General features: G+C 43.6%; 1 protein-coding gene across 1 annotated transcript in view; it reads right to left on the bottom strand.

Moving 5' to 3' along the window:
- ESS2 (ess-2 splicing factor homolog) overlaps positions 1-27,272 on the bottom strand; it is a 374,781-nt gene that overhangs the window by 296,852 nt on the left and 50,657 nt on the right. The window contains exon 2 of the mRNA XM_069619940.1: positions 1,639-1,807. Within this exon, the coding sequence (XP_069476041.1) occupies positions 1,639-1,807 (169 nt within the window). The remainder of the gene's footprint in view (positions 1-1,638; positions 1,808-27,272) is intronic.

Below are 27,272 nucleotides of genomic sequence, written 5' to 3' on the forward strand. Positions count from 1 at the left end.
TAAAAAAAGTCACTATAAAAAAATGTTTGTGTCTTGCTACAGTTGCTCAAGTGATTTTCAAGTCAAGAGACAGGACTCATTTTGGTGATGCAGAGAAAAGTACTGATAAGAGTTGGAAAGAGTCCCAAGGAACTGTGTTATTTTGGAAGAGCTGGAAGATTTGAACTGTTATTGAAGGGAACCCCGATATTTTGTGAACTTTGGTAACTTTGGGAAGGGGAAGCTGATTACAAGCCAAGAGCTGGAAGAAACTTAGAACTTATTTTGAACACTTTTTTTTTCATGCCGATATCCTTACACATGCAATATCCTTGTATCTAGTTAATTGTGAGGGAAAGTATATGCTTTGGACACAGAATGACTTTTGATTTGGACTGCCTGGTGCAGACTATCCTTAGTTTTCTTTAGGTAGAGAAATCCCACCTTTGCATAGGGCAAGTTAGGTCTTACTCGATCCTGACCTTTAAGTTAATAAGATTCTGTGAGTTGAAACTTGAACCTGCCTGCTACCTTCTTTGAAATGTTTGTAAGGAAGTTGGGGATGGTCACCCTGAGTTGCCTGAGTTGCCAGACGTGAACTCCCTGCTCACTGTGCTTAGAGAGACAAAGCTTCACCTCACTGATGAGGCCCAACAAGGCTGAAACACGTGTATGGGGTTGCTTTTGGTACTCTTGTTCAGAGAGGAATTGCCATAGCATTTGGGTGCTGGACTGCCCATGTGGGCGGGACAAAGACTGATATGCAAATGGATATTTCCCATCTGTGAAAGGTACAGTGAGCAAAAAGCGTGTGCTGCAAACTCTCATCTCAGAACAGGTTATCATGCCATGTTCTTTCTGGAGAGGAGCGCCTGCTACCTTCATTGAAATGAAACTTGAACCTATTGTCTGACTCATGATGCCTTCACAGTGTTAATTACAACTTCAATAATGGTGGTATTTGTGATAGGTATTAGCATCAAAGGATGGCCTCCAATAAAGCCTATAGCAAAGGTGTCTCAACCAATTAAATAGGAAACCATTTACTAATCGGCCCCTAAAGAACAGCAAACTGAAAAGTTTTTCTTGGCATGGCCAACATAGTATGTAAGCAAATCATTTGGCTAAGTGACCACTGTCAGCGCATATACTCGGCAATCCCAGCAAGTAATTTCTGACAGTCCAAGAAGCTACATACCAGGAAATGTTGAGAGACAAGGTACAATGGTCAAACCTTTCTCTTGTCCATTAGCCTCCTCCTCTGAACAAAATGCAAATTCAGCTTCTTCAGTAAAAGCGTTCTGTAGACCGCTCACCCTCGCTCTAATTTGGTCGACAGTAGGAACCATTTTGAAATGATGGAGAAATGATGGAGACTGGGGGCGGGAGGGTATGAGAAGGTAGGTGGTGTAGTGAGGAATATACCAGTGACAAGTGCATGCTGGATGCTCTCCTATGGGCTTGTCCTCTTAGGAGAGCACACGGCCACAAACCCACAGAGGACTTCATTAAAAGAAGAAAAAAGTATCAACATGCGGCCCGTTAAAGCCTCCAACAACTTAATTTTTGATCTGGAGCCTAGTTGCTGCTAGATTGGGTGGGGGGTCTCATGGAGGAGAATATTGCGGCTTTTCGCTTCATTCAGTAAGTGGTTCTTACAAGGTGCTGGGCTGTCTCTGGAGAACTTCCCCAGTGAAGAGCCGAACTTGATGGCGATCTGTCTCATTCTTTCTAAGTCGCCACATTCTTCAGCATCCAAATACTCGTTCTGAGCTCGCAACTTCTCCACGTCAGGGTAAAAATCTCGCTGGATAATCTTCTGCACGCTCTGTTGACAAAAAGGCAAAACAGTCACTATAATGATCTTTCAAATGATTGTACAGCTTTTATCTTGAAAACAAGGGGCCTCTTTTTAAACCTTGACCAAACCGACATAAATACAATACCAACATCATCAGGTTTTTAATTATAATTTCAATGCCAAATTGCTCCCTCTCCCAAGTTCTCCAACATTAGCTGTGAGTGTGACGCAGTTTAATGGTACTTAATTTAAAGTCCCCAAAAGAATGAAGGCTTGACTTGGGCTCGATGGGATTTGAACTCGTGAAGTATAGGCTGGGCACATGGCTGAGGTTATCACTTAACACATGAGCTATCCACACTATCCAGTAGTTGCTAGGAGTTAAGCGGCTAAGTGGCTGACAGTTTGTGTTGAAACGCCACTCCCTGGTCTGATGTATGGGCATGCCGATTGTTCCAAGGAGCGGATGACAGCATTGCGCACACATGCTAACACTTGGGTCTGTCTATTCTTTCAGGTCTCATGGCGGTTCTATGGTGTTGTGCTGTCGGCTGGGAGGCACCGACTCAGGGTACCATTGGAGAGGATTTTACGGGCTGTTGCCGCTCATTTGGAAATGGAGGTATGGAGAGATAACAGTGGTGCCATTTTCAATCACACAGGCACATAGAGAAGGGACTGCTAGTACCTGAAGTGTTCAAATGTGAAGGTCGGTGCCAGAAGAATATTGCTAAACCACCAATGCAGTTAGGGACCCTTGCTTTATGTGTAAGCAACGATCACTGGCCCAGTCTGGCTGCCTGTGATAATAAGTATGGTGAGGAAGCTGATCGGACAGCAGCTTTTCTGTAGTAGTTTTAATAACGTGGAATGAGGGTCAGGAAAGGCACAAAGAATCAGCATAATATAGAAAAATATTGGTCTTACCAATGTTGAAGAGCGATCAGGCCTTAATGTAGGTAGTGTGTAAATTCGGAAATCAATGTAAGGGGTTAATCTCACCGCTAGGAAGGATAGTGCAGGATTCGCACTACCTGGGCGTCAAGGAGCTGGCACTGTACTCCTTGCGTACACCCAATTCCCTATGACTAGATGTAACCTGTGACTTCAGGTTCTTTAGAATAGTTTCATTAAGAACAAAGTAAATAAAAAACAAGAACCTAGCCATGAAGACTAAAAGTCTCACTGACTTGCCCTAAACTAAAGTAATTTAGCTCCTCCTCTACACTTCCATTGTACAGAGTACAAGTAAGTACTCCGCCCGCCCTTCAACCACTTTTCCCGGAATGCCTATATGTTCGAAACCAGAGTATGTGACCTATGCAGAACAATTGAAACGACAGATGCCAAAGGAAATCCTGGAGGCAAGGTTCCCATTGAGAAAACCATACTTGCATTCACGACAGTATGATAGCTGTTTAAACAAAATTCCAGAGGAAGCAGGACACTTGACTGATGAAGCAGATTGGTGACATCATGCGAGAGTCGAGCTGACGTACATAGAAGAGATGCAGGGACGAGGCAATGCGGATATTCTATAAGGCATCAAGAAAGTATCAAAGATAAGTAACATCTTGGGCTCAACATGAAGAGGCTTATGCTGAAGAAAGATGAAGATATTAAGTCAGTTTACATGTGTACAAACGCAAAGAAATGAAAGCAGATGAAGTTTTCATGAGGATAGCTTTATAGTAAAATAGATTGCGGCAAGCGCATATGCATGGATGCATAGGAATGAGTAAAGAATGGATGGTCCCATAATGAACTATAAACAAAGCTGAGCTAAAGAAGAAAGGCCATCTTTTCCACGTATGGTGCAGTTAGAAAACAAATGGATTACAAGCGAATTTCAGAAAGGCAAGGTTGAACGAGCCAAGAAGCCACGGTCGTATTCGGCTGAGAAGATCAGAAATTAGTTACAATCTTGTGAAGGAATGAACCTTCTGTTCAGAAGTTTGGAGAGAACAAAGAAGACATCAGAGGCTCATTGGAAAATAGTATTTTTAATACACTGAAAGCTCAATTTCTTGGTCTGTAGTCACGTGGAGTTGGACGAGCATGATGGTCACACCTATGCATATGGGCAGATTGTGCCTCTACTCCCCTGTATCTTCCAGGGCAAAAGAACACTCCCAAGCACAAAGGCTCTAATTGACAACCGACCACTGAGGTGATGATGGATGATGTTCTGATTGGTGGGAAGCAGAAGTTTAAGGCTAACTCACCAGCACCTGGCAGTCTGGCCTGCGTGCGGCTAATGTGGGCTGAAGGATGCTGATGGAGGTTAGAAGCCAACCAATGACAGAGGATCGCATGATTGGGGGGTCCTATAATGTTGTAACCAATTGGACGTCGTGTATTTAGTGACATTCACAGTGACCTGTTTTGAGGGAAGGGCTTACCCCACCTGATGTTAAGAAACCGATCACCTTTCTCACTCCCATTAGACGAGTATGGATTGTATACTTAGATGTTCCCTAGACCCTATCACTTTCTTCAGTAGATGCCATGTAGGATGACGTTAGTAATACGCAGGCTGTACGTCACCTATGATGAGATTTTAGTATAGAGGTGTGCTTTTTATGAAGTTTGTTGAGACCTTACTATGATACGTCAAATGACGTTCGTTGTACTCCCTGTTTTATATAATTGATATTAAAACAGTTATCTTTTTGCCAACTTCCTGAGTCGGTTCGTTTATTGATGTTTGAGTAACCTTTGCATCCCCATTCCTCTCAAATGCATTGCTGACCCGTCTTAAAGGGCTGGGAGTTCTCCAGTTCATGTGGTAGCAGAGAGAGGATGGTTAGATTTCCATCGAGATAAGTAAGCTTTGGGGTCCCCGGCAAGATCGAATGACCTCTGGAAGGATGTGAAGCTCCCTGTGGATAGCGGTTAGAATAGGTTAAGGCCTGTACAAGCGTGGGTGTGACAGGTTCCTCGGTTTCAATGATAACCCCTGCCGGCATCTACAGGAAGCAGAACGGACATAAGGTTGGGGAGGCCACGCGATCCCAAGGATCGGAAGCCGAACATACGAATGGTGAGTACAAACTGACCAAGATGGCAAAAAGTATGAACGGGCAGTAAGAAAGGAGAGTGATAAGGGGAAAATTGAGTAACAGTGGGTTGGAAAGGGATGATCAACTCAAGACGATGAACGTCGAGTTTAATGGGGATAATTGACTCGAGACAATAAGAGCATCAAGTCATTTAGAGAAGGTTGACTTGAGGCGATGAGCTTCAAGCAACAAACCCTGTGAGACAAGGAGCGCCACAGTGTGGGACTCCCAGTTTCCTGAGTTTTAAAGAATGTCAGCAGGATCTATTCCCTAGAGCCCTATTATGGGTGACGTAGGAGACAAACTTCTTTTAAAGAACAGTCTAAAGAGGGAAGATCACACTCAACCGGAGTATTTTTTAGGGGTATAAAGAGGACGAGTCTTGAAACATAGACTGATATATGTCACCGGACAAGTATGTCTGTTTGTTTTATGTATGTATGTAAATGGTGAAAAACTAATGGAGACATTGCTAGATAAGGAAATTAATTCAAATGATATTATATTGATGGTGCATAGTGGCAATATAAAGTGAGAAGAGAAAATGTGACGTAGAAAGGATTGGAGCATGCCACGACTAGTGCAAGCTCATATTACGTTATTTTTTTGATAAACTATTTTTATGAAATTGCAAAGTGTACAGGGGAGCATTGACTGTCAAAAATCACGAGTCAACATGAGAAGCATTGCTCCATTTATACATTGCTACAACCATCCACTCGAGTTAAAATAGTGTAGTGTATCAGGGGTAAAGAGACCACAGGCATTATGATCATGCCGTGATCATAAAAGGGATTGAAAGTTTTTTTGCAACACATGACGACATGATTGTATGTTGCGTATATGGGATGAAGTTAGATAAGCGACTAGCGAGCTTAGACGTCTGGGAAGAATGAATGAGGAAGAGAGAGAGAGAATATCCACCTCCTATGGATGGGATATTTAAACAAATGCAAAGAGGGGGGTGATGAGGCCTCTGCTCCACCCGCCACACCTGACGTAGACAGCGATACTAAGAAAGATGAAGGGCTGTGCCCATTGAGAAGGCTTAAGGTAGCAACAAGGTATAAGTGACCAAGCGCATGAGCCGCCTGCGTAAAGTGGCGATGAGAGAACAGATAAAGTTCCTGATAAAAGATGTAATTTCCAAGATCCCAAAGGAGAGGGAGGGACGCGATAAGGAGAAGAGTGATGGGACAAGTGTATTCTCAGACATGAGATGAAAAATAAGGAGATAGAAGAAAACAAAGGATAAGGACTGATGGTTCAGTGCCCATGCAGGATGAAGGAGGGATGGTTAGATTGTGTCCAAACACTCGACGACAGGAATTTTTTAAAGGAAGGAAGACAAAGGGAAGGATACGAATGATCGCTTTAAAAGTACGCAGTCGTGGTATAAAAGGGGAGGCTCATCTAGTTTTGAGCCCAGAGAGCTGTTTGAAGACAGATTGACTCTGAAGAAAAACAAAGAGGAGAGAAGTCGCACAAATTAAAGATAGGATAAATTAGGCGAAGATATGGAAGCCTTCTGGTAATAAGAGGGAGAAAATACAGGGGTTTCTGCAGGTGGGTTGTTGGAAAAAACAAGTAAGTTAGGTGATCGAGTCCAGGCCTCCCTATCTCTCGGGCGCCAAAAGACTTTTGGCGCGGCTGTATCAATCTAAAAGAAAAGGACAACCCTATGGTCAGAGGGGGGACGAGAAGCCTGCATGCATATTTGCAACAGGAATGGAAATAGGTTTGCTCAGGATCAGACAGGGCAGCAAAAGTGAGCGCCGAGGATGCCATAAGGCTTTAGGAAAAACAGATCCCAATGACGTTGCTATAAAAAAAAAGGTAGCCACGGCAGTCACCCATGCAGAAGCAGCAGAGTAGAAGTATAGTACACCTGATGATTTTAGCATAAAGGGGGTGTCACTGTTGACTTGGGAGGTAAACGTTTTCGTTTAGACACCAATGCCATGCATACATGTATACATGAGGGGACATTTTGAGGTTTGGAAATGTTATAAATAATTAAGTCTTTAAAGGAGCTGTAAGAAGAATTTATTTATTGGAGGATTGTTAGTCTTTATAGGAGAGTGTGACATGATTGTGTTATGGGTATTATTAAGCAAAAACAAAGGTGATGGTTGGAAGGTTTAGAATTAATGTTAACCAATGGCATTGCTCTGGGCAACCCTCCAGACCATCGTTCTTCGCCTGCCAAGCCATTACAGAAGGGGAAAGACCATATGCAAATCATGCTTGGTCCCACCCCAAAAGGGGCAGTCCAGTCCAAACTGCTAGGTCACATCCCTTCTGCACGAGACCACAAGCATCCCCAAACATGTTTCAGCCTGGGTATTATTAAGACCGAAATGTATCAGTATTGTAGATTGAGATTTAGTAATAGAAAGGTTGAATTATAATGATTTTGTTCATTAATTAGGAGTATGGTGTGTTTTTACATTAGGAATAATTTGATTAGGATATCATGGAGAATGTTAGTTTAGTTTATTATGGATAAAGATTTGCTGAATGAAGCTGAGGAGAATAAAAGAGGGGCTTTGATGAAGGAAAGAAGGAACATTGAGTAGACTCCAGTTTAAGGATGACTAAATTATATTGAGGAATACCCTTTTTGCCGTATGCAAATAGAACGGATTTGATACAAATATGTCTTTTTAGACAAGAGTTAGAAAGAAACTTGACAGCCTGCTTAAGGAAAGAATAGCCAAATGGGAATTTATTATGAAAGAAAGGATGTGTTGCATTGTCTATCACCGGCATTGTATGAGATATGGAATTGGCCAGGGGTGGACCACCATCCTATCTCGTAAAGAGAAAGTGACAGAGAGGCAGATGAGGAAGTCCCTCACCCCTCCATCTAGACTTAGAACTGATGCCCAAGCAGCAATAGAATTGGGGAAAGGAAATACGTGTGTTCCTTATGTGTACAACTTCAAGTATCCTTGTCATTTCAGATGAGCTCCAAAGAAAGGGATGTGGGGCAGTGCAGAAAACAGAAGGAGATGCCACAACAAATGGAATTAAAGGACTTTGTCTTCCCAAATTTTTCACCAGACATCAGGTCATGAACTTTGCAAAATTTCACTAAGGAGAGGAGCGAGTTGCACTTCAAGTAGCTGTCCATTAGGGAGGGACGTGACTTTACCTGCAGCCAAGGTGCAAGACAAAGGCACAGGGCTAGTCATCCGTAAAGACAAAGATATTAATTGAAAAATTCCCTTCACCCCCAACCCCAGCGAAAGCAACGATCGGAAGCAAGCATCGGGGAAGAACCTCAGCACATGCAGACTAAATGTGTGCTGAGGAAGAAGGACGTAGAAGCAGTCAAGTAGTTCAATTGACTGTGGCTTGTTTCGAGACACTCTTTCAGTCGCTGAAAATCAAAGAGTTAGGGGAAGTTCTAGGATCTTAATCCACTGGAGCTTGCCGATGTTGGACTGAGACATACAAGTCTCGATCTCGAAGGCAAAGAGGCCAGATATGAAGTTCCCGTTTCGATAACTGGAAAAGGGAGCAGTAGCCCTGATTCATTTTTTACTGAAATTCTTTTTGAAAGTGCCTATGGTGGTGCCCAATGAAAACATTGTAGGGAACATTTGAGCAAGGTTTCGGTTCGCACTGTGCGCTCATCTTTCGCTAAAGAGGAGAAGAACTTTGGCAACCAAAGATTCCTTCAGACTCTTAAGAATGGTCGAAAATAAAATAGCCGCAGTAGCAATCACTAAACGAATTCTGAGGCTTTGTGAGTTAGTGGGGAAACGCAAATGCTCCTGCCACCGGATAAAGCAATTATACTGATTCTTCAAATATTCTTCTTGATAATTCATGAATTTCCATATGTTGTTGGAAGACGGACCGATGTCTGAACATTCTTGAGAGACCCGAAAAACAATACAGTACTGTTGCAATTCTTGAGTGACATCATAACTGAGGTGAATGTACATTCTGAGATACTAAGAAGTATTGGGACAGCAGTGATCATGGATCACTATTGGCCATACGGAGCCAAGGCTTACATGAAACTACCCGAAGACTGGGGAGGAATATGCACCTTGGTGAATGTTCATGTTCCAGCATTAGTGATTCCAAAAAGTGATCTGAACATTGACAGTTTCCCGAAAGCAGATGCTCACCTGAGGAAGAAGAGATCTGTGGAGAATGATATATTGAATGAAGAGAGAGAACTATTTCCCAGCCAAATCAATAGAAGCTTTTGACTCTATTCCCTATAAGCACAAACTGTTCAGTCAGACTTCGTCAATATTTACGATGATCTTCATGCCGAGAATCCAGGTTGGAGCAAATACCAAATGGCTGCAGATTACCAGATGGGAATTGCTGCAGAGGATCAACATGACCATAAAGGGATTCAATGCTATCAAGGAAGAATTGAGATCTGTAAGAATGATGGCTCTTCAGAACAGAGGATTACGACAATGGATGTAGGTGTTTGTGCAAAAATTGGAGAATCATATTGCACATTCATACCTTCTCATGATGACGAGAATGGCACCTTGACAGAAGCCATAGGAATGCTGACAAAACTGCACGGCCAGATGATAGAAGAAGTAGAAGACATTGCTGATGACAGTTGGTTTGGATTGCTCTTTTCTTGGATTCCACAATGGATGGCAGATATGTTCAAATTCCTTGGAGCACTGATCTTGATAGTGTTTTAGGAATCTGTGTGATCAAGTGTCAGGCTTCGCCCCTGGAGGTTATGGCAAGCTTGGAAGCATTAGGTATACCTAGTGAGGAACCGGCGGTGCATTCTAGCTTACCCCCAAGATGGCCGCCGCAGGTATATCTTAGAGCCACGCCCCCTCTGCAGCACGTTGTATCCGTCGTTTGACTTGCCGACGCTGCTGTGTCTCACAGAGTTCCTTCTCCTTGCGCTCGTTTGCCCTAAGTGATCTTTTTGATCTCTGCCTTGATTCCGACAGTTTTGTCGGTAATTTTCCTTTAGGTACTCCTCTCCTCCTCGACTCCTGTTCCATCTCTCTCTGTATCCACTGTGTTAGTTTTCAGGTTCGCGGGTGGACTATCACCGCTAAGTTCTACTATCCTCTCTCTCACCCTTCTATCTGTTGCTGCTGACTTTCGCTCGCTAGCTCCTCCTTTCTGTTTGTCTTAGCTGGGTAGCCTGCCTTCTTAGGGTTACTCGCCTTTCTTCAGCTGTACCCGGTCCTTTCCAGGCGGACTATTACCGCAGCATTCTACTGTTCTTTCCCTCCTTTTACTGTTACTATGGTTCCCGTGCCCTAGCACCTCACTCTGCCTTCATCTTCTTCAATCCTTTCAGACTGCTTGCTTCCAAAGTACTTGCTCAACCTTACCTGGTCATACTTACCTGTACTCAGTGGTTTTCTGTCACGTTCTGGTATTCTCCTTTCCTTTCTGTACTTGCCTTCGCGCTCTTGCATACCTTTCTGTTCCTAGTTGGAGGGCTGCTGTCCCTTCTGCATTGTGGGGGTGACAGCCTGGTTCATTACGGAGTATTGTTTGTACCCATCTCTTGGAGAAGGACAGACCGTGCAACGGTTCTTTTCTCCTTTGGCCATTCAGCTGCTTTTTGGCATTTGAAGCAGTACCTGGTGGCCAATTCTTCCTGCCCGAGCCATTCGAAGACATTCCCTTTCTTGATTACGGATTACACCTCCCAGTGTTCAGTGCCTTCTATGAAAACCTTCATAAGTCATCACTCAAGAACTGCATCATCTTCTACTACTAGCCCAGTACTATCCCAGTGTCTTACTATCAGGGTTTTTTGTTGCCAACCGGCTTTTTCCCTGGTCTGGGGTTTGGCTCCAAGGAGTCCTCCGAGGGAAGGTATCAGTTGCTGCCAAGGTGGCCTCTGAGGGAGCTAGACCTTACTTGCACGACAAAAAAGACAAGAAAACCAAGGACATAAAGGACACTGACGCCAGGAAACCTCACCAGAAGAGAACTTCTGAACGTAAGGACAGCACATCTGAAATATCAGGTGAGGAGAAGGTTCGGGAGGGTAGGCAACGTTCTGACATAAAGATAATAATCTCACAATGCAGAAAGACAGCAAAGAAAGCCATAGGGATGAAGATTATGATTGATGTTGAATCTGGATTCAAACCAAAAGAGCTGACAGATGATGAAATCAGGGACTTTGTTAATTCCACCCGAGGTAACTAAATTCCTGTATCTAAAGGACCATATAGAAGTATGTGGGAAGATGGATCTACTGCAGTCCAAATGGACAGTGCATGCTTATGACCTGGAATAAGGATGAGCATGTGAAGACAGCTGGATGCTCGAGGGGAGCCATAAAGATATGGGTCCCAAAAAAGCATTTCTTCAGACGAGGATGTTTGGATATGAAGGAGAAAGGAAGAGTGGTCTATGAATCGCCCGGGGGGAGAAGGGGTGTGGAGGAGGAGCTAAGTACCCCCACCCCTTCAACCACTTTGTCCAGAATGCCTCTATGTTGGAAACCAGGGTTTGTGACCTATGCAGAACAATTGAAACGACAGATGCCAAAGGAAATCCTGGAGGCAAGGTTCCCATTGAGAAAACCATACTTGCATTCAAGACAGTATGATAGCAGTTTAAACAAAATTCAGGAGGAAGCAGGACGTCTGACTGACGAAGCAGATTGGTGACATCACGCGAGAGTCAAGCTGACATACATAGAAGAGATGCAGAGACAGGGAATGCGGCTATTCTATAAAGCATCAAGAAAGTATCAAAGATAAGCAACATCTTGGGCTCAAGATGAAGAGGCGCATGCTGAAGAAACAGTGAAGTTATTTAGCCAGTGTACACGTGTACAAATGCAAATAAACGCAAGCAGATGAAGTTTTCATGAGGATAGCTTTATAGTAAAATAGATTGCGGCAAGCGCCAATGTATGGGTACATAGGCATGAGTAAAGAATGGATGTCCCATTATGAACTACAAACAGAGCTGAGCTAAATAAGAAAGGCCATCTTTTCCACGTATGGTGCAGTTAGAAAACAAATCTCAGAAAGCCAAGGTCATATTGGGCTAAGAAAAACTGAAATTAGTTACAATCTTGTGAAGGAATGAACCTCCTGATCAGAAGCGTGGAGAGAACAAAGAAGACGTCAGAGGCTCATTGAAAAATACTCTTTTTAATACACCGAAAGCTCAATTTCGTAGTCTCCAGTCACGTGGGGAGGAGGAGTTGGACGAGCATGATGTCACACCCACGCATGAGGGCAGAGCGCGCCTTTGCTCCCCTGTATCTTCCAAAGCAAAAGAACACTCCCAAGGACAAGTTCAAAGGCTCTAATTGACAACCGACCACTGAGGTGATGATGGATGATGTTCTAATTGGTGGGAAGCGGCTGTTTAAGGCTAACTGACCAGCACCTGGCAGTCTGGCCTGCGTGCGGCTAGCGCGGGCTGATGGATGCTGACGGAGGTTAGAAGCCAACCAATTATGGAGGATTACATGATTGGCGGTCCTATAATGTTGTAACCAATGGGACGTTGTGTATTTAATGACGTTCATAGTGACCTGCTTTGAGGGAAGGGCTTAGTTGCCCCACCGGATGTTAAGAAACCCAATCACCTTTCTCACGCCCATTAGATGAGATGGATTGTATACTTAGATCTTCCCCTAGACCCTATCACTTTCTTCAGTAGGTTTTTGTAGTTTGCTAGGTAGGACGACGTTATTAATACGCAAGTTGTACGTAAACTAGGATGGGATCTTAGTATAAAGGTGTGCTTTTTATGAAGTTCGTTGAGACCTTACTATGATACATCCGATGACGTTTGCTGTACTCCCTGTTTTAGATAACTGATATTAAAACAGTTATCTTTTTGCCAACTTCCTGAGTCGTTTTGTTTATTGATGTTTGAGTAACCTCTGCATCCCCATTCCTCTCAAACGTATTGCTGACCCGTCTTAAAGGGCTGGGGGTTCTCCAGTTCAGAATCGATAAGGATGTCAATGGTTCTCTATTTCTATTTTATACTTATATAGTGCCAGTTATCAAGCCCTCGGAATCAGGGCACTGATAAAGAAAAAGCAACCAGAAAGCCGTCATCCAACATATCTAGGCCAGAGATAAATCAAGCAAACAAATGTGTTTTCAATAATTTCTTAAACCATCTCAGAGTCTTCCATGGCTTAGGAATTAGAACGTGGAAGGCCTCTTGACTAGCGACAACTAAATTAGCGCTTGTAACCTTCAATAGTTTCAAGTTGTTAGATCTCAGCACTCTCCTGTTACGTAACCATAGAAGTTTTTCTACAAGGTACTCTGGCCCTTTCTCACTTAATGGGCTTTCATGCTCATGGTTTGATCAAAAAACACTCCAAGCGTTTTTAATTTATGAACAGCCTGCAATATTAAAGTTATCATAATCCTTACTAGGTTTTTTCAATCTAGCATACGTCCCTATGATCACCAGTGTGATTACTACATATATTCTTGACGTGCGGTTCACCAAAAGGACTTTACCCATGCTGCCTCAGGCTCTGAGAAATGCGCAGAGTGTAATAGCCTTTTTACCACAAGGTTATGGTCCACCAGATCAAAAAGCAGCGGATAAATCAGGAAGCATAAACAATGCCATTTTGCCTTTATCCGTAAGGTCCAAGATGTTATCCTTCAGAACTAGAAGGGCCATTTCTATACCACTAGCTGACCTAAAGCCAGATTGATGCTTACTCAGGAACTTGTTTGCAGTCAGGACTTCCTGAATGTACAAATACACTGTTCAATCCAGTATCTTAAGTAAACACTGGGCATTCATAATAGGTTGATAATTGGCTGTTTGTGGGGTCCAATATGTGCTTTTTCAGCAATGGTAGCACCTTAACCACCAGAGCTGGGAAGGTGTCTCCTTCACAAGAGGTAGGTTTCAATGGAGCAACCATGTCTCACGCCTTCTTTTCTGCGACTGGTCTAAAACTAAACAACTCCTGTGACTTATCAGCCCCAGAATTCTTCAGGGCATCTTCACACAGACTGTCAGTCTGAATAAACCAAACCCCTAACCATCGTGTTGCCCCCCCCCCCTTTTGGGCAAGCACGCTCCGGTCTTCAGACAATCTTAGACAATCTCCTATTGTGGTGTGGATCACTATACAACCCCTGCATTCGTATCAAAGGCCCTATGTGCACCGTGTACTCCTAGATTACGCCTAATAATATACACCCATCTTACTACCGTGTGCAATAACAAATAACATTAAGACACAAAGAAAACACAAAGAATCGATTCAATTTATATCAATGGGATACATTTATTTATATACACAAAGCTAAGCATAATGCATAACAATGCAGGCAGTTCTAATGCTAGGTCTAATTTGCACCTTTTATCCTTTTATACTTCTGGTGCAAAGCTAACATGCAGTAACTATGTAAGCCTGTGCTGCAAGTGTGTGGTTCTAATGCAATCTAATGCAAGCTTCAAGCATCCAACAATCCTCTCCTTCAATCCACACTCTCACTCTAGACAATCCCTGTCTAGTCTCCCCTTCACCCAAGGCTCTGTGTGTGTGTGTGTGTCTGTTCCATCAGTTTAGCCTAGGCCAAAACCATACTTCCCATTCTGTTTCCAGCTCTGTCTTTGCCAGGCCTCAAGATCTGGTAACTGCCAACTGCCAAGCTCTCAATCTCATCAGAGCCTCATCACCATCTCCAGCCAACAGCCAGCAACCTCAGCAACCCCTCTGTGGCTCTCTCCAACTCTCTGGCAACTCTCCTTCAGCAATCAACAACTGGAACTCCCCGCAACTCTCTGGTTCTTCCGAACTCCCTCGAACTAGCTCCAGCAAACAACTTCTCTGCAACTCTCTGGCTCTCTCGATCTCTCATGCAGTCCTCTCTCCAGCCAATTCTAGCCTCCTTGGTTATAGCTCCAATAACGCACACATTTCTATAATTACTTGCATTCTATTAATGTCTCTTTCAGCGTATAGCAAAATGCCTGCCTGTCTGCTTGCGTGTTCCTTGCACGGCATGTCCTGTCACTTCGTGGGCTGTCAGCGTGACATTAGAACATCATATCTTTCTTTCATGGCCATTCTTAGTCTGTTGTGAAAGACACCATCTATTCCCTGTTTCTCCATTCACTCCACTGTAGGCTCTGTGTGCATTTACAAAAATGCTGTTTTAGGCCCCGTCCCTCTCATACAAAAGGCACCTCTCCATCGTGCTCATGGCGCAGCCCCAACCTTTGCAGTCTCTCTGCGAAGCACGCCAGCCAAGCTGATTAGGCTCCCTCTCGGACAAGGGTTCATGTTATCTATGTCTCTCTGCCAATGTTTACCAATACTTTCTCAGTGTAATTCATAACTATTCTGCGCACTGAGCCCAGTGTGCTTCTGTCTCTCTCCATCAGAAAAATGGATTCAAATACCAGCCTAATGCTTTCTACCGTTCACGCTATTCTCGCAATGCAAGCACTAACATAATGCAAAACTCATTCTAAATACATACTCAACATACATACATACATACATGACATACAAAACATATCTCTAAATGTGTCTCTGCAAAGCATAACAATGTGTGAATGGCTTTACGTGCATTTCAAATATGCCAGTGTGTGTGTCATTGCAGGCCTAATTCGTTTCTCTCTAGTGCAAACATAAGTTTCTCTCACAGCCTAAGCGGTATTTCTAATACAAACATAAATATATAGCATATCATGGTGAGTATATATCGTGTCTCTAAAACACTACATGGCACTTCAGATATATGCAAGTGTCATTCTATTTGCAAATGGCAAAGTGCAAAGTGGCAGCATGTTTCTCTCCTAATGGAAAGCAAAATATGCATACATATCAATCTATAAGCAAATCTGCAAATGCATACAAAGGTGACAGTCTAATATGTAGATAGTGTCTACTTCAGCAATGTACTAATTAGAACTAAACAGAATACAATAATGGAATGATTCCATAGCAAAGTAATGGTGATTGGGTAATGGTGTCTCTAATGATTCTCTAACAGTGAGTCTAATAATGGATAATGGTTCTCTACAGATAGTACCTACTCTTCTAATGGGTGTTATGATTCTTCTAAAGAGATCCTTCCCAGGCTCCTCATTTCACCCAATTCCACAAGACAAGAATTATTACCATTTCCTTCTGCTGAAGTCTCATCTAATTGTTTTGGAGCTTATCATTCATGGCCTTTTGAACATAAGTACACCATGATTTATCCTTTGTGATACTATCTTCTATCACAAATGATTTCTCTAATTCTCTCAGAACCGTAAAAAGCTAATTTGCGTTATTACCAGCCTTGCTAATCCTAGCATCATATTCTGATATTGTTGCTTCCAAAATAGCCAGTTTTTAATTTTTAGACACCTTCACAAAAACGTCTCTATTCGCTGATGTTTTCAGACAGACATTTATTAAAGTGAGGAGCTCCTATCACTTTTATTTTGTGACTCTCTGGCGAGTACCATGTTTTAGACATTTTCTTCAACATATTACGAGACTTTAATGGGGCAATATTATCTACTGCTTTCATTAGGGTATCCTGATACACGTGTGCCATTTCCTCTGCCAAAAAACTATCCAGCTGATCTGTTAAGGAAGTAAGGTGTGGATTCAAGACATCTAGTGACAATTCCCAATCCTTTGACTTATTTTTCTTCGTAGACCATACAGGCATCTCCAGAAGAAATCCACTAATATATGGTCTGACCATGAACATGGGTGTATGTCCGCTTCTGACACTTGTACATTTAAAATATGTTGACTCAAAAACATGCTCAGAAAATCCCATTTCCTGTAGCAAGGCTTCTACGGCAGTACCATTATGATCTGTCACATTATAAAGCCCCCACAGATCACCATTCTGGTGGTTTGCTTACCCACAGGAAACAGCATGGCAGAGAATTGTGTTTGCAAGTGAGGCATTCCAGTAGGCGGCTAATATAATATTATAATATAATATATACAGCTGATGGTGGTATTCAAATCCACTGCTAATTTAAAAAAATAATCCATGACAACCAGTGGGAGCAATAATGTCAACCTCCCCGATATTCAAATATGATCTATAAATCAGAGCCACACTCCCCCTCTTCCTCCCGTCCCTTCCCATCTGTACACACAGAGAATATTAAATCCCACTAATACAGCTATAGACAGGAATACAGCCAGATTTTTGTAATGGCTAGTAAATCAACACTCTGCTCTTGCATATAATCTTCAATATCGATAGCATGCTTCAATAGGGAGCGTGATTTACTAAGGCACATTTCATATTCCTCTCCGCATCCAAGCCATGCACTAGAATATCATTTTCATTAGGCACTTTATCCAGCCCACTCTCTACAAGTAGTTGTCAGGCTACGTGGCTGGAAGCTGTGGCATAGGTGGAAGTATTAATATCATTGTGACGCTTCACAGAACACAGTCTAGCCCTCACCCAAGATGGCCACCATTTGTTTATCAACGCACCGTCCCTTAGGAACAGTGCATTGTATCCGTCACTATGGTTCCACGCTGCTGTGATTCGCCACAGTTCTCTCGTCTGATATTGCTCCTGATCTACTAAGTGGGTGGGGGGGGAGGTGGCATGGAGAGGGTCTGTGTGATCCGCCAGGAATGAGGTGAACCACCAGGCTAGCACATGACCAGATATGCCTATCTGGGCAAGGCGAGATAGCAGGATGTGGTGGTCAACAGTGTCGAACGCCGCTGATGGGTCTAATAAAATCAGGGCCCCAACCCCACCTGAATCCACTAGCCTGGACATGTCATCCTGGACGGATATTAGCACACTTTCGGTACCTCTACCAGGTCTAAAGCCAGCCTGTGCAGAATTGAAAACATTGGAGGATTCAACAAAAGAAGAAAGCAAGGGTGTTGATTTGAGTAACTTGGACAGGAAGGGAAGCAAAGAGATAGGGTGGAAGTTGGCTAGAACGGTAGGGTCCAGTGAAGGCTTCTTAAGAAGCGAAATGACCCTAGCGGATTACAGCTTGGGTGGAACAATCTCCGATTGACAAGAGTCATTTATAGCCATAATTAAAGCTTCAAGAAGGTCTGGTGCAATCTTTTTCATAATCTCCACTGGACTGGCGTCAGATGGAGAGGAGGATTTGATCTTTTTAATAGCTGTTATTACTTCTCCTTCTGTAAAGAGGGGGATGGTGGACCATTTGACATTTTTCTCTAAAGATTTAACAATGGGGATCCTACCAGTATTGTCAACAGGCGCAGCTAGTGATTCAGCAAGACTAGTCCGGATATTATCGATATTAGTGAGAAACAAGTGGGAGAGACCATCGCATAATTCTTGAGTTGGCTTAACCCTAGAGATAAGAGAGTCTGAGGATTACAGTGATTTAACAATGGAGAATAATGTGCTGACACAAGGCCGTTTCGATTTTACTGGAGAAGTAGTTTGCTTTGGCAGTTTTAATATCTGTTTAATAAGTAGAGAGGCAGGATTTGTAGGATTCTCTGAGAAGGAGATCGTGGGATTTACGCAACTTACGTTCAGTTTGCCTTGCCTTTAGACAAGCTGCTTTAAGTTGATCAGAGAACCATGGCTGCAAAGGCAGTCTACGACATTGTATCAATTTCAGAGGGGCAAGATTATTGGGCGTGTCTTGAAATACCCGAGACAGCAGTGACAGAGATATAGGTGATACAGAGTTGCATCTAGAAGTAATCAGAGCGCTAAGATCCTTAGTATTAACCGAGCACCAGGAGCGTAACAGTACTTTAGGCGCCGGGCACTTAATAGGAGGATCAAAGGACTTAAATGTACAAGATATCTAAAAGTGATCTGACCAAACCACTGGTTCAATGGTGACAAGGCTCAGCAAAGAATCTTTGGAAAAAAAATCAAATCGAGGGTGTTACCCAATATATGTGTAGGATCTTGAACTAATTGATGTGGCTCGAGGTCGGATAGGTCATCAAACAAAAAGTTTGTATTGGCAGGTCTAGGGGAGTTAAAACGTAAATTGAGGTCTCCTAATACTACAAAATGCCTTATCCATAGGCTATATACAGTGTTGATCAAAAGAAAAAACAACAAGCCGATAACATTATTTAGGATATATGAAAAATCTGACGGCGTCTTCACTTCTTTCTCCAAGATAGCCTCCTCCCGGGTGGCCAGGGAAAGACTGTCGGTATTGGATCCTGACCCTGGGGGGTGGATATGCGAGGGAGGACTACCTGGGTGGGGGAGATTTGGAGGGAGGAGGTGACACACCCTTGGGTGGGACATGGTATCGCCCATTTCTTTCCATAAGGAGTCAAATATCCCTCAGCCCTTTATAGGCTTTTGTCAGTCCCTACCCAGTTCGCCCCTAAATCATGCCACAATAGAAACCAGTTACGTACTATGATGAGGAAGAGACAAACCATAGTAATACATCTTCCTTCTACTGATTCACACACATACACACTCCACAGGTACTGAGATGAGGAGACAGCAAGCAAGAGCGATGCAAAACTTCTCAGGCCTCAATGAGTGATCTAGTCCTTTTTGGACCAATCAACCTGGCGGGAGATTTAAAAGCAGCAAGAACGGGGAAAATGGTATCAGCAAGTCTACAGATTGCTTGAGAAACACAGGCGGCATGGCAGACGGAGTGCTCCAGAACCCCAGGTGGATGCAGTGCAGCGGGAAGAAAGGCTGGAGGCCTGTGGCGAACTACGGAAAAGGAACCGGCGTGAGCTGGCGAAGCTTTGGAGTGGCCCGAGCTGGAGGAGCGAAGCCACGGAGAGCAGCTGTGAAGGTCAAGCGAGGCACGGGAAGCCTCATGGGAATGCCGGAAGCACCGACAGGTGAGTCAACCTGAGCAGGGGGACACCGGGAGGGCAGGAGAGCATGTAAAACCGGTAGGAACTTTAGTGAATGCCGAATTGAATGAAAGCAAGTAATTTTGCATACCAAATGAAAGCATGGGGTTTTGGAATACTGATTCGAAGTAAAGCAAGTACTTTTGAATATCAATCCGAATGAAAGCACGTAGTATTGAATACTGATCTGTTAACGCTATAAAAGAACTGTATAACCTGAGAGCACAAGCATTGGCAATAGTCACACGAGCATGTGAAATTGCAGCAGATGAATAGTGGCAAAACAAGCTATGGTAAAGCATCATGAGGATATGAAATGAGAATAAAGCGAGTGGCGTTTCACTATGGGGTTGAAACAGTGGTCACATGCATACAAGGAAGAAGAAACAAGTAAGGTGTGTCGGTTGCGTGACCTGTAATGGGTGGGCCGTGTGGTCCGATAACTGCGCCTAGACCGTAAACACCCCCTTAGGGAAAAGCCATTTAAAGTACCAGTAAAGAGACTAGCGATTGAAAGAGCTTTTGTATGAGCTGACATTTAAGGAACTGTGGTTTGTGAAACCAGTGAAAGAAAACCAAACCAGAATAGCTGGGAAGTATCACTAAGACTTGTGTATTTGAAGGAGTTGAAAGACTTGGAACCTATGGTAAGGGAACCCTTTTTTGCATTGTGAATTATTTCAAACATTGGAGAAGGGAATCCCTTGTGTAGACCAGGAGCTGTAAGAAGCTCTGAACAGCTATTTGAACACTTATCCTTTTGACATTGAAACCCCTACACATTGTACACAAATAGATGCGAGGTTAAGTATAGGTTTTCGGTACACACAGATATTTACTTTGGACTTCCTGACGCAGACTATCCTTAGTCCATTTAGGTAGGGAAATCCCACCTTAGCATAGGGCAATATGGACCTTTTTCCAACAACCTTTTGGTTTTAATAAAGGTTTGTAGTCCAAACTTCAGTTCAGTTGTCTGTGCCTACTTCATGATGCCTTCACAAATTGCAAAGTAATGTTATCATGACAGCATTACAGCTTAAATAGACCCTCATGGAAATAGGAAGGGTTATTTATACGGCTTTATTTCAGCCCTGCCTGAGGAAGAGGTAAAATACCACAAAAGCTTGCAAATAACCAAATAAATGACTATTAGCCCAATTAAGGTATCAACTTGTTTTCTTTCGGATCAACACTCTAAGCAAAATGTAATTATATATAAACACCAGCTAAATTATGGTGGGTTTGAAAAGGATTGAAAAGAAACTTCCACCTGAATTGTGGAAGTGTAATATTCCACCTAGTAACCAACACTGGAAGTACACCTCCATTTCAGAGCCACATCAGCAAGTCATTGTGGGTATGCAAATTAGCTCAAAAGCAAGCCGTTGCCCTGTAAGAGACAGGGAATTTTCTGGAGCAAACTGCTTGCTTGTTTTTGAGCATTTGCACATCCACAATGCCTTGTTGATGTCGCTCTGAACTGGAGGTGTACTTCCAGTGATGGTTACTATATGTGTGGAATGTGTGACTTGGCTTACATAGTCAAAAATAAATAAATAAAATTATGTATATACACACACACACACACACACACACACACACACACATACAATATCCTTAACCTTAATAAACTTTTATTCGGTTTTGCGCCTGCAAAAGTCAACATAATCATTTCACAAGGACAAAAAAAGAAAATAATACATAGTCAATACAAATATATATAAAATACATGGTTAATATACAGTTGGTGCTGGTAAAATTTGGAATTCATAAAAGCCGTAAAAAAAAATAATAATAAAAGAAAATCACAATATCAGGTACTCAGTCAGTCAAGGTAATAGAAAACAACGAGGAGAGCCTTGCTTTCAACCTCAATGCACGATTTTGCCATTTGCCATAGTTTTAGTTTTCAGTAAAAGAACAAAATACACATTAAACACAGATATAAGTAAAAATGCATAGTTAGCTCATAATGGTGCTTGGAAAATGTACAGTACATAAAAACATTAAAATCTTAAAATAAATATAATCAGGAGGATGGATAACAGTGAGGGGAGCCCAGCTCGCAACTTCAATGCACAGTTTTACCATAAATTTGAATTACTCCTTTGCTTAGATATTTCAGTGGGGCATAATTGAAGACGCCATCGGCCGTCCTACTGACTCCAAGCAGGCTTTTAACACTAAGTGTGACTCGGCAGCTTATTCTTAAAAGCCAAGTTCTGTGTATATAGCATGCACACCCGAACACCACAAAAGGGTCCAAACTCTGCCTTAATGCTTTCGTTGCCGAGTTTATATCCCTACATCCAACCTTCAACAGGACCGGTCTCAAATACAAACGTCTTAAATGCTTAGATTTTTCACAAACTAGCATAAAACGTAGGACCATTTAGTTTATGTTACCACACATCGATCACTGCGCAGTATTAACCAGAGCCCATGATTTTGTAAGAACAGCCACTGGTAATGTGGCTATTCTTAGGCCTAGGTACATATACTTTTCAAATGATGGCCACATAAAGACCTAATATGATTTGAAGCCAAAAGTGGTGATTTCGAGGCAAGCCAGACCGGTTTTAGGTTTCATTGCATCATACAGCAAATTGTCACGGGCATTATTAACCAAGACCTCTTTAATTCTTTTCTTTATGGCCATGGGCTGGCTCTCAGGGTTAATCCACAAGTTGACTTTGCCCACATCAAAAAGGATTTTTTTTTATATGTAGAACCCAAGCTAAGGATTTCCCACCATCTGATGTCATAAAATGGCCGAGTGCTAACCGAGAATTTTCCAACCCTGCTTGGGTCCACAGCTTTAGCCAAAATAAAAACAGTCTAAGCTTGAAGTTTGAACTGAACAGACACAGGGACAATATTAAGCTCCATGAGAACCAATGCGCAGGGAGCATTCTTTGGCAGTAACAACAGTTTTTAGGACCTTATGTTCACTTGAGGTAATATCTTTTTACATTGGCATTGCCCCATAGTTCCAACCCATATATGGCTGCTGGTAAAGCTTGTTTTTCGTAGAGATTCAAGGCAGAGGAAATAGCACTGCTTCCGTGACTTACATGGAAGGACTTGATAGACCTGCTAAATTTCCCCATAGTGGTAATTGAACGCCTCACTTGCTCTACCCAATCTCCCGTATCCGGGAACCTCACCCAGCCCTCCAGATTAGGTGCGTATGAGGCCTTTTAACGCACAGAAATCTTGTCAATACAGCCCTTTTAATTCGTCCTTGCGTACCACTTACATAAGCTATTTATGGCAGCACCCCCATAAATCATGGAGCTCACTGGTGACAGCCTGGCTAGCAGCAGCTTGCAAGTCCACTCTTTAATTTAGTAATCAACACAGTTCCTTGAAAGAAGCAATTGGAATGAGTCCTGGTCCGATTTAACACTCTCCTCTGTTAATGATTCTATCAAGATAATACTTTGAGTAATGTAAAAGGGGATGTTTTGTTCACTTTGTTCAACTGCCTGCATTTTGTAGGTTACAGTGTTATTAAACTATCTTGAATCACGAACATGCTTTTCACTTTGCTTTAGGACACAGGCAGTGTGGTGTATTGTGTACAATGAAAATGGTCTTAAACAAGGTCTGCAATTCTGCTTAATTGGCTTTAATAGGGGTAGCGCAGTTGCAGCAGCATGGGCATTTCATACTTTGTTTTCTTTTCATCACAGAAGGACACCAATTGCATAGCTAGGCATGTGGTCTGAACTTTAACTCCCTTTCTGACCACCCACCGCAGGCAGGTATAATGGATACAGGTAGAAGTAGTGCTTAACCTTAATAAAGGTTCAGTGGCACAGATTGTACCCTTACCTCTCAACAGGACTGCTATATATTCAGGAAAAGTAGCCTAATTTATCAACAGAGCTGCTATACCGTACGCATGTCATTGCACAATGCCAAATCAATGATTGCATCATGCCCACATTTCTTAGCAGGACTGCTATGTTTTGGGACAGTAACTGAATTTCTTAGCAGAGCTGCTGTTAAGAAAGCACAAACATGTGTTGGCATTTTCTTCAGCGAGCTAAAGCACAGAGCAAGAACAATGTCTGAGCTCGTTCCACCAACCTCTGACAGTGTGAGAAAAATGGCATTGCTATCATATACTTCAATCCCTTCTGCTCAGTCTTGCACTTTTCAAAACTTCTGCTTCTCCCATGTCGGATTACTGAGTCCCGCTGCCAAAAATCTAGCACATTTCAAAGCCTCATTATGAATCTCCACACTAATGTAGGCTAGTCCAAACAGGCTTCGCGCTTTTGGCAAGCCATTTATGTCAGGCAAGCCTCACATGGAACTGCCAGTGCCCTAACCCTTTGTGCTTTCAGTGTCAACAGCCTGTTGGGAAAGCTGCTCAGTGGGTCAATAACCCTGCTGCAGAGATTATTGTGTAACCTGTTAGTTCAAATCCTGTTAATAAATCTGCATCAGGAACGTAGAGCAAGTGTCTTTTTCGATGACGTCATGGCTGAGGAGTTCACTGTCATGTGCGGGGTCCCACAGGGTTCATGTATTTCACCCACTCTTTAACATCTTTATGCTCCCACTAATCGAGCAATTAGACAAACTTGGTGTGATATACGCGAATTATGCGGATGATAGACAGTGCCTTGTGCCTCTGACAGGGGATTACATTCTTGACTCTGCTTCATTAAATTCCACCTATGAACTATTTGAATCCTGGATGCAAGTCAATAAGCTGGCCCTAAATAGTTCAAAGACAGAACTTATGATGCAAGGTACTACTACGCAACTAAAGAAGCTCAATGCCGAATACCTATCCTTCAAAATTGCAGATTGCAATATCAATACCCAGAATAAGGTTAAGACACTCGGTGTGATTGATTTTAGACCAAGAATTGTCTATGAAAAATCAGGTCAATGGTCTTGTCTCCTGTACGTGCTACCATTTGAAGCTCCTAGCTCAGCTACAGCCCTTTTTGTCATCAGCCAATCGCGCCATATTGGCGCAGGCAATTATTGGAGCTAAAATAGACTACTGCTCTAGCCTACTGCTAGGAATCTCCAAACAAGACATGACCCGGTTGCAGGTGATTCGGAACAACGAGAGCGCATCATAGCAAGCCTGTAATGGAGAGAACACGTCACAGCGGCTAGTAGAACATTACATTGGATCCCCATTTGCAGCCGTATTATCTACAGCGTGTTGTGCATGACGCACAATTGTCTCTCAGGGCATGCCTCCAAGTATCTGGCCAACCGTATCTCATGCCTATCGGCACGTAGAGTGCTGAGATCTAACAACACTAGCTTGCTAGAAACACCAAGAGAACAATTTGTCTTATGTGGAGCATAGATATTTTCCTCATGCTGCCCCATGGATATGGAATTCCCTTCCTCTATGTCACGAATGGCACTCTAATAAGAGTGGCACAAGACACCCAGAAGAGTTTGGGTGCTGAAATAAAGTGGACAGATAGGAACACACACAGCGGAAAGGAAAGGGAGTGAAGAGTAGGGAAGAGTAGCAAGGGAAAAGGTACAGAGTGAATACCCTCTTGGGGTGTATGCAGAATAGGAAAAGAGTATTCCACGAACCTTGGAAATTCTCTAGCTTTCTGCACAGTTTGCTATAACAGAGTCCCACGCTGTTTGCTCATAACTTGGAACAGCAGCTATGGGTGTCTGTGATATAGAAACGAGACAAGGGAAGGGGCAGAGGTTGACGGATGGGAACCAGCAGACAAGCTCTGTACAAAGGGTCTACAAACAGTACAAGAGAAGATACAACAGACAAATCCAGGAAAGGAGATGATAGCAAACTAGCAGAAGGATAGGAAGGGAAAGTCGAGTAACAGGATATGATAACAGAGGACAGAAAGGTAGGTGGAGAGCTCAGAGGAGCAGGAAGGCAATGAGTAAGCCCACAAGAGTGGGACGGTAAGGTAGAAATATCAGAGGAAAAGGGCTTAGGGCATCAGAGTAAAGCAGACTGCACGGCAAGGATCCCAGAAGGGCCGGGCAGTAAGGAGTGAACCCTGAGGGGCAGGGCCGCCAAATGTAGAAGGTTGCAGAGGGCTGTAGAGGGCTGCTAGGCCGAGGACCCAGCGGGGAAAAAGGTAGGGGGTAGGCAGCGGAGCGTGATAAGCTGCAAGTAGGAAGCCCAGAGGACAAGGGCTGTTGGCAGCCGGAGAAAGGTAGGCTGTAGAGCAGGGAGCCCAGAGGACAAGGGCTACGGCAGCCGGAGTGAGGAAGGCTGCAGAGCAGGGAGCCCAGAGGACAAGGGCAAAGGCAGCCGGAGAGAGGCAGGCTGCAGAGCAGGGAGCCCAGAGGACAAGGGCAAAGGCAGCCGGAGAGAGGCAGGCTGCAGAGCAGGGAGCCCTGAGGACAAAGGCTAAGGCTGGAAAGCAGCAGAGCGTGATACGCTGCAATGTGGAGAGCCCGGCAGGGCAAGGGCGGAGACTGGAAGGCAGCAGAGCGTGATCCGCTGCAATGTGGAGAGCCCGGCAGGGCAAGGGCGGAGACTGGAAGGCAGCAGAGCGTGATCAGCTGCAGTGTGGAGAGCCCGGCAGGGCAAGGGCGGAGACTGGAAGGCAGCAGAGCGTGATCCGCTGCAATGTGGAGAGCCCGGAGGAGCAGGGCTGAGAGGCAGGGAGCCTGGAAGGCTATGACTGGAGGCAGCAGGGTGGAGCAAGCAACAAGGCAGGGAGCCCAAAAGGCTAGGGCTGTAGGCAGCAGGGTGTAACAAGCTGCAAGGCAGGGTCCAAGCAATAGTGAGGGTAAACAGCATACAAGGATCCGAAGACACTCGCGAAAGGTGGAGGAAGGACTCTCAATGCAAGAGGCGGAGCCACTGCAGACAGCAGCCTTATATACTGCCTAGCCCAGCACAGAGGCAGGCCAATTGGTTTCACCCGGCGAATCACACCTGCAGGCAATCGGCCACCTCCCTTTCTGTTCCTGGGCTGGTGGAAGCAGGACCAGACTCTAAGGCTTCTGGGGGGTGTAGTTCCATAGAAATCCAATAGGAACGGCCAGGAAACAATGCTTGCGGCCAGGTGCATTATGGTATGCGTAGTTAGTTGACAATAATCATTAAGTAGCAAAGTCCAAATGGAGCAAAAATGGATGTGCCCATGGCGCAGGCATGACACTCTAGACCTGAGGTCCTGCACTAATCTGCAACTCTTTAAGAGCAGGTGAAAAATTATCTATTTGAGTAAACTCATGCCAAGGACCTTCCATGACCCTCTCTTCTCATTCTCCACCCCCGAATATGCATTTTAAGATGCAGGTAACATTCAATTGTGACACAGTTGACTTAACTTTCGACTTATCAAAAGGACTACTAAATGTTCAGTGATTCAGAACAACACACACATTTAATCCAGGATGCTCTACTTGTAATGGCTCATAACACGCAACTCATCAGAGCTGCTATACCTGTGATGGCTCAGAAGTAGAACACGCACATCCCTATGAGGACTACTTTACTGGTAATGGCTCAGAACAGACATCTCATTTGAGCTGGTATACTTGTAATGGCTCAGAAGAAGCACATCCTATTTGGACTGCTATATTTGTAATGGCTCAGAACAGACACATCTCATCTGGGCTGCTATAC

This window comes from Ambystoma mexicanum, chromosome 10 (assembly GCF_040938575.1).
Source record: "Ambystoma mexicanum isolate Mex_15411 chromosome 10, UKY_AmexF1_1, whole genome shotgun sequence".
Taxonomy (NCBI): Eukaryota; Metazoa; Chordata; class Amphibia; order Caudata; family Ambystomatidae; genus Ambystoma; species Ambystoma mexicanum.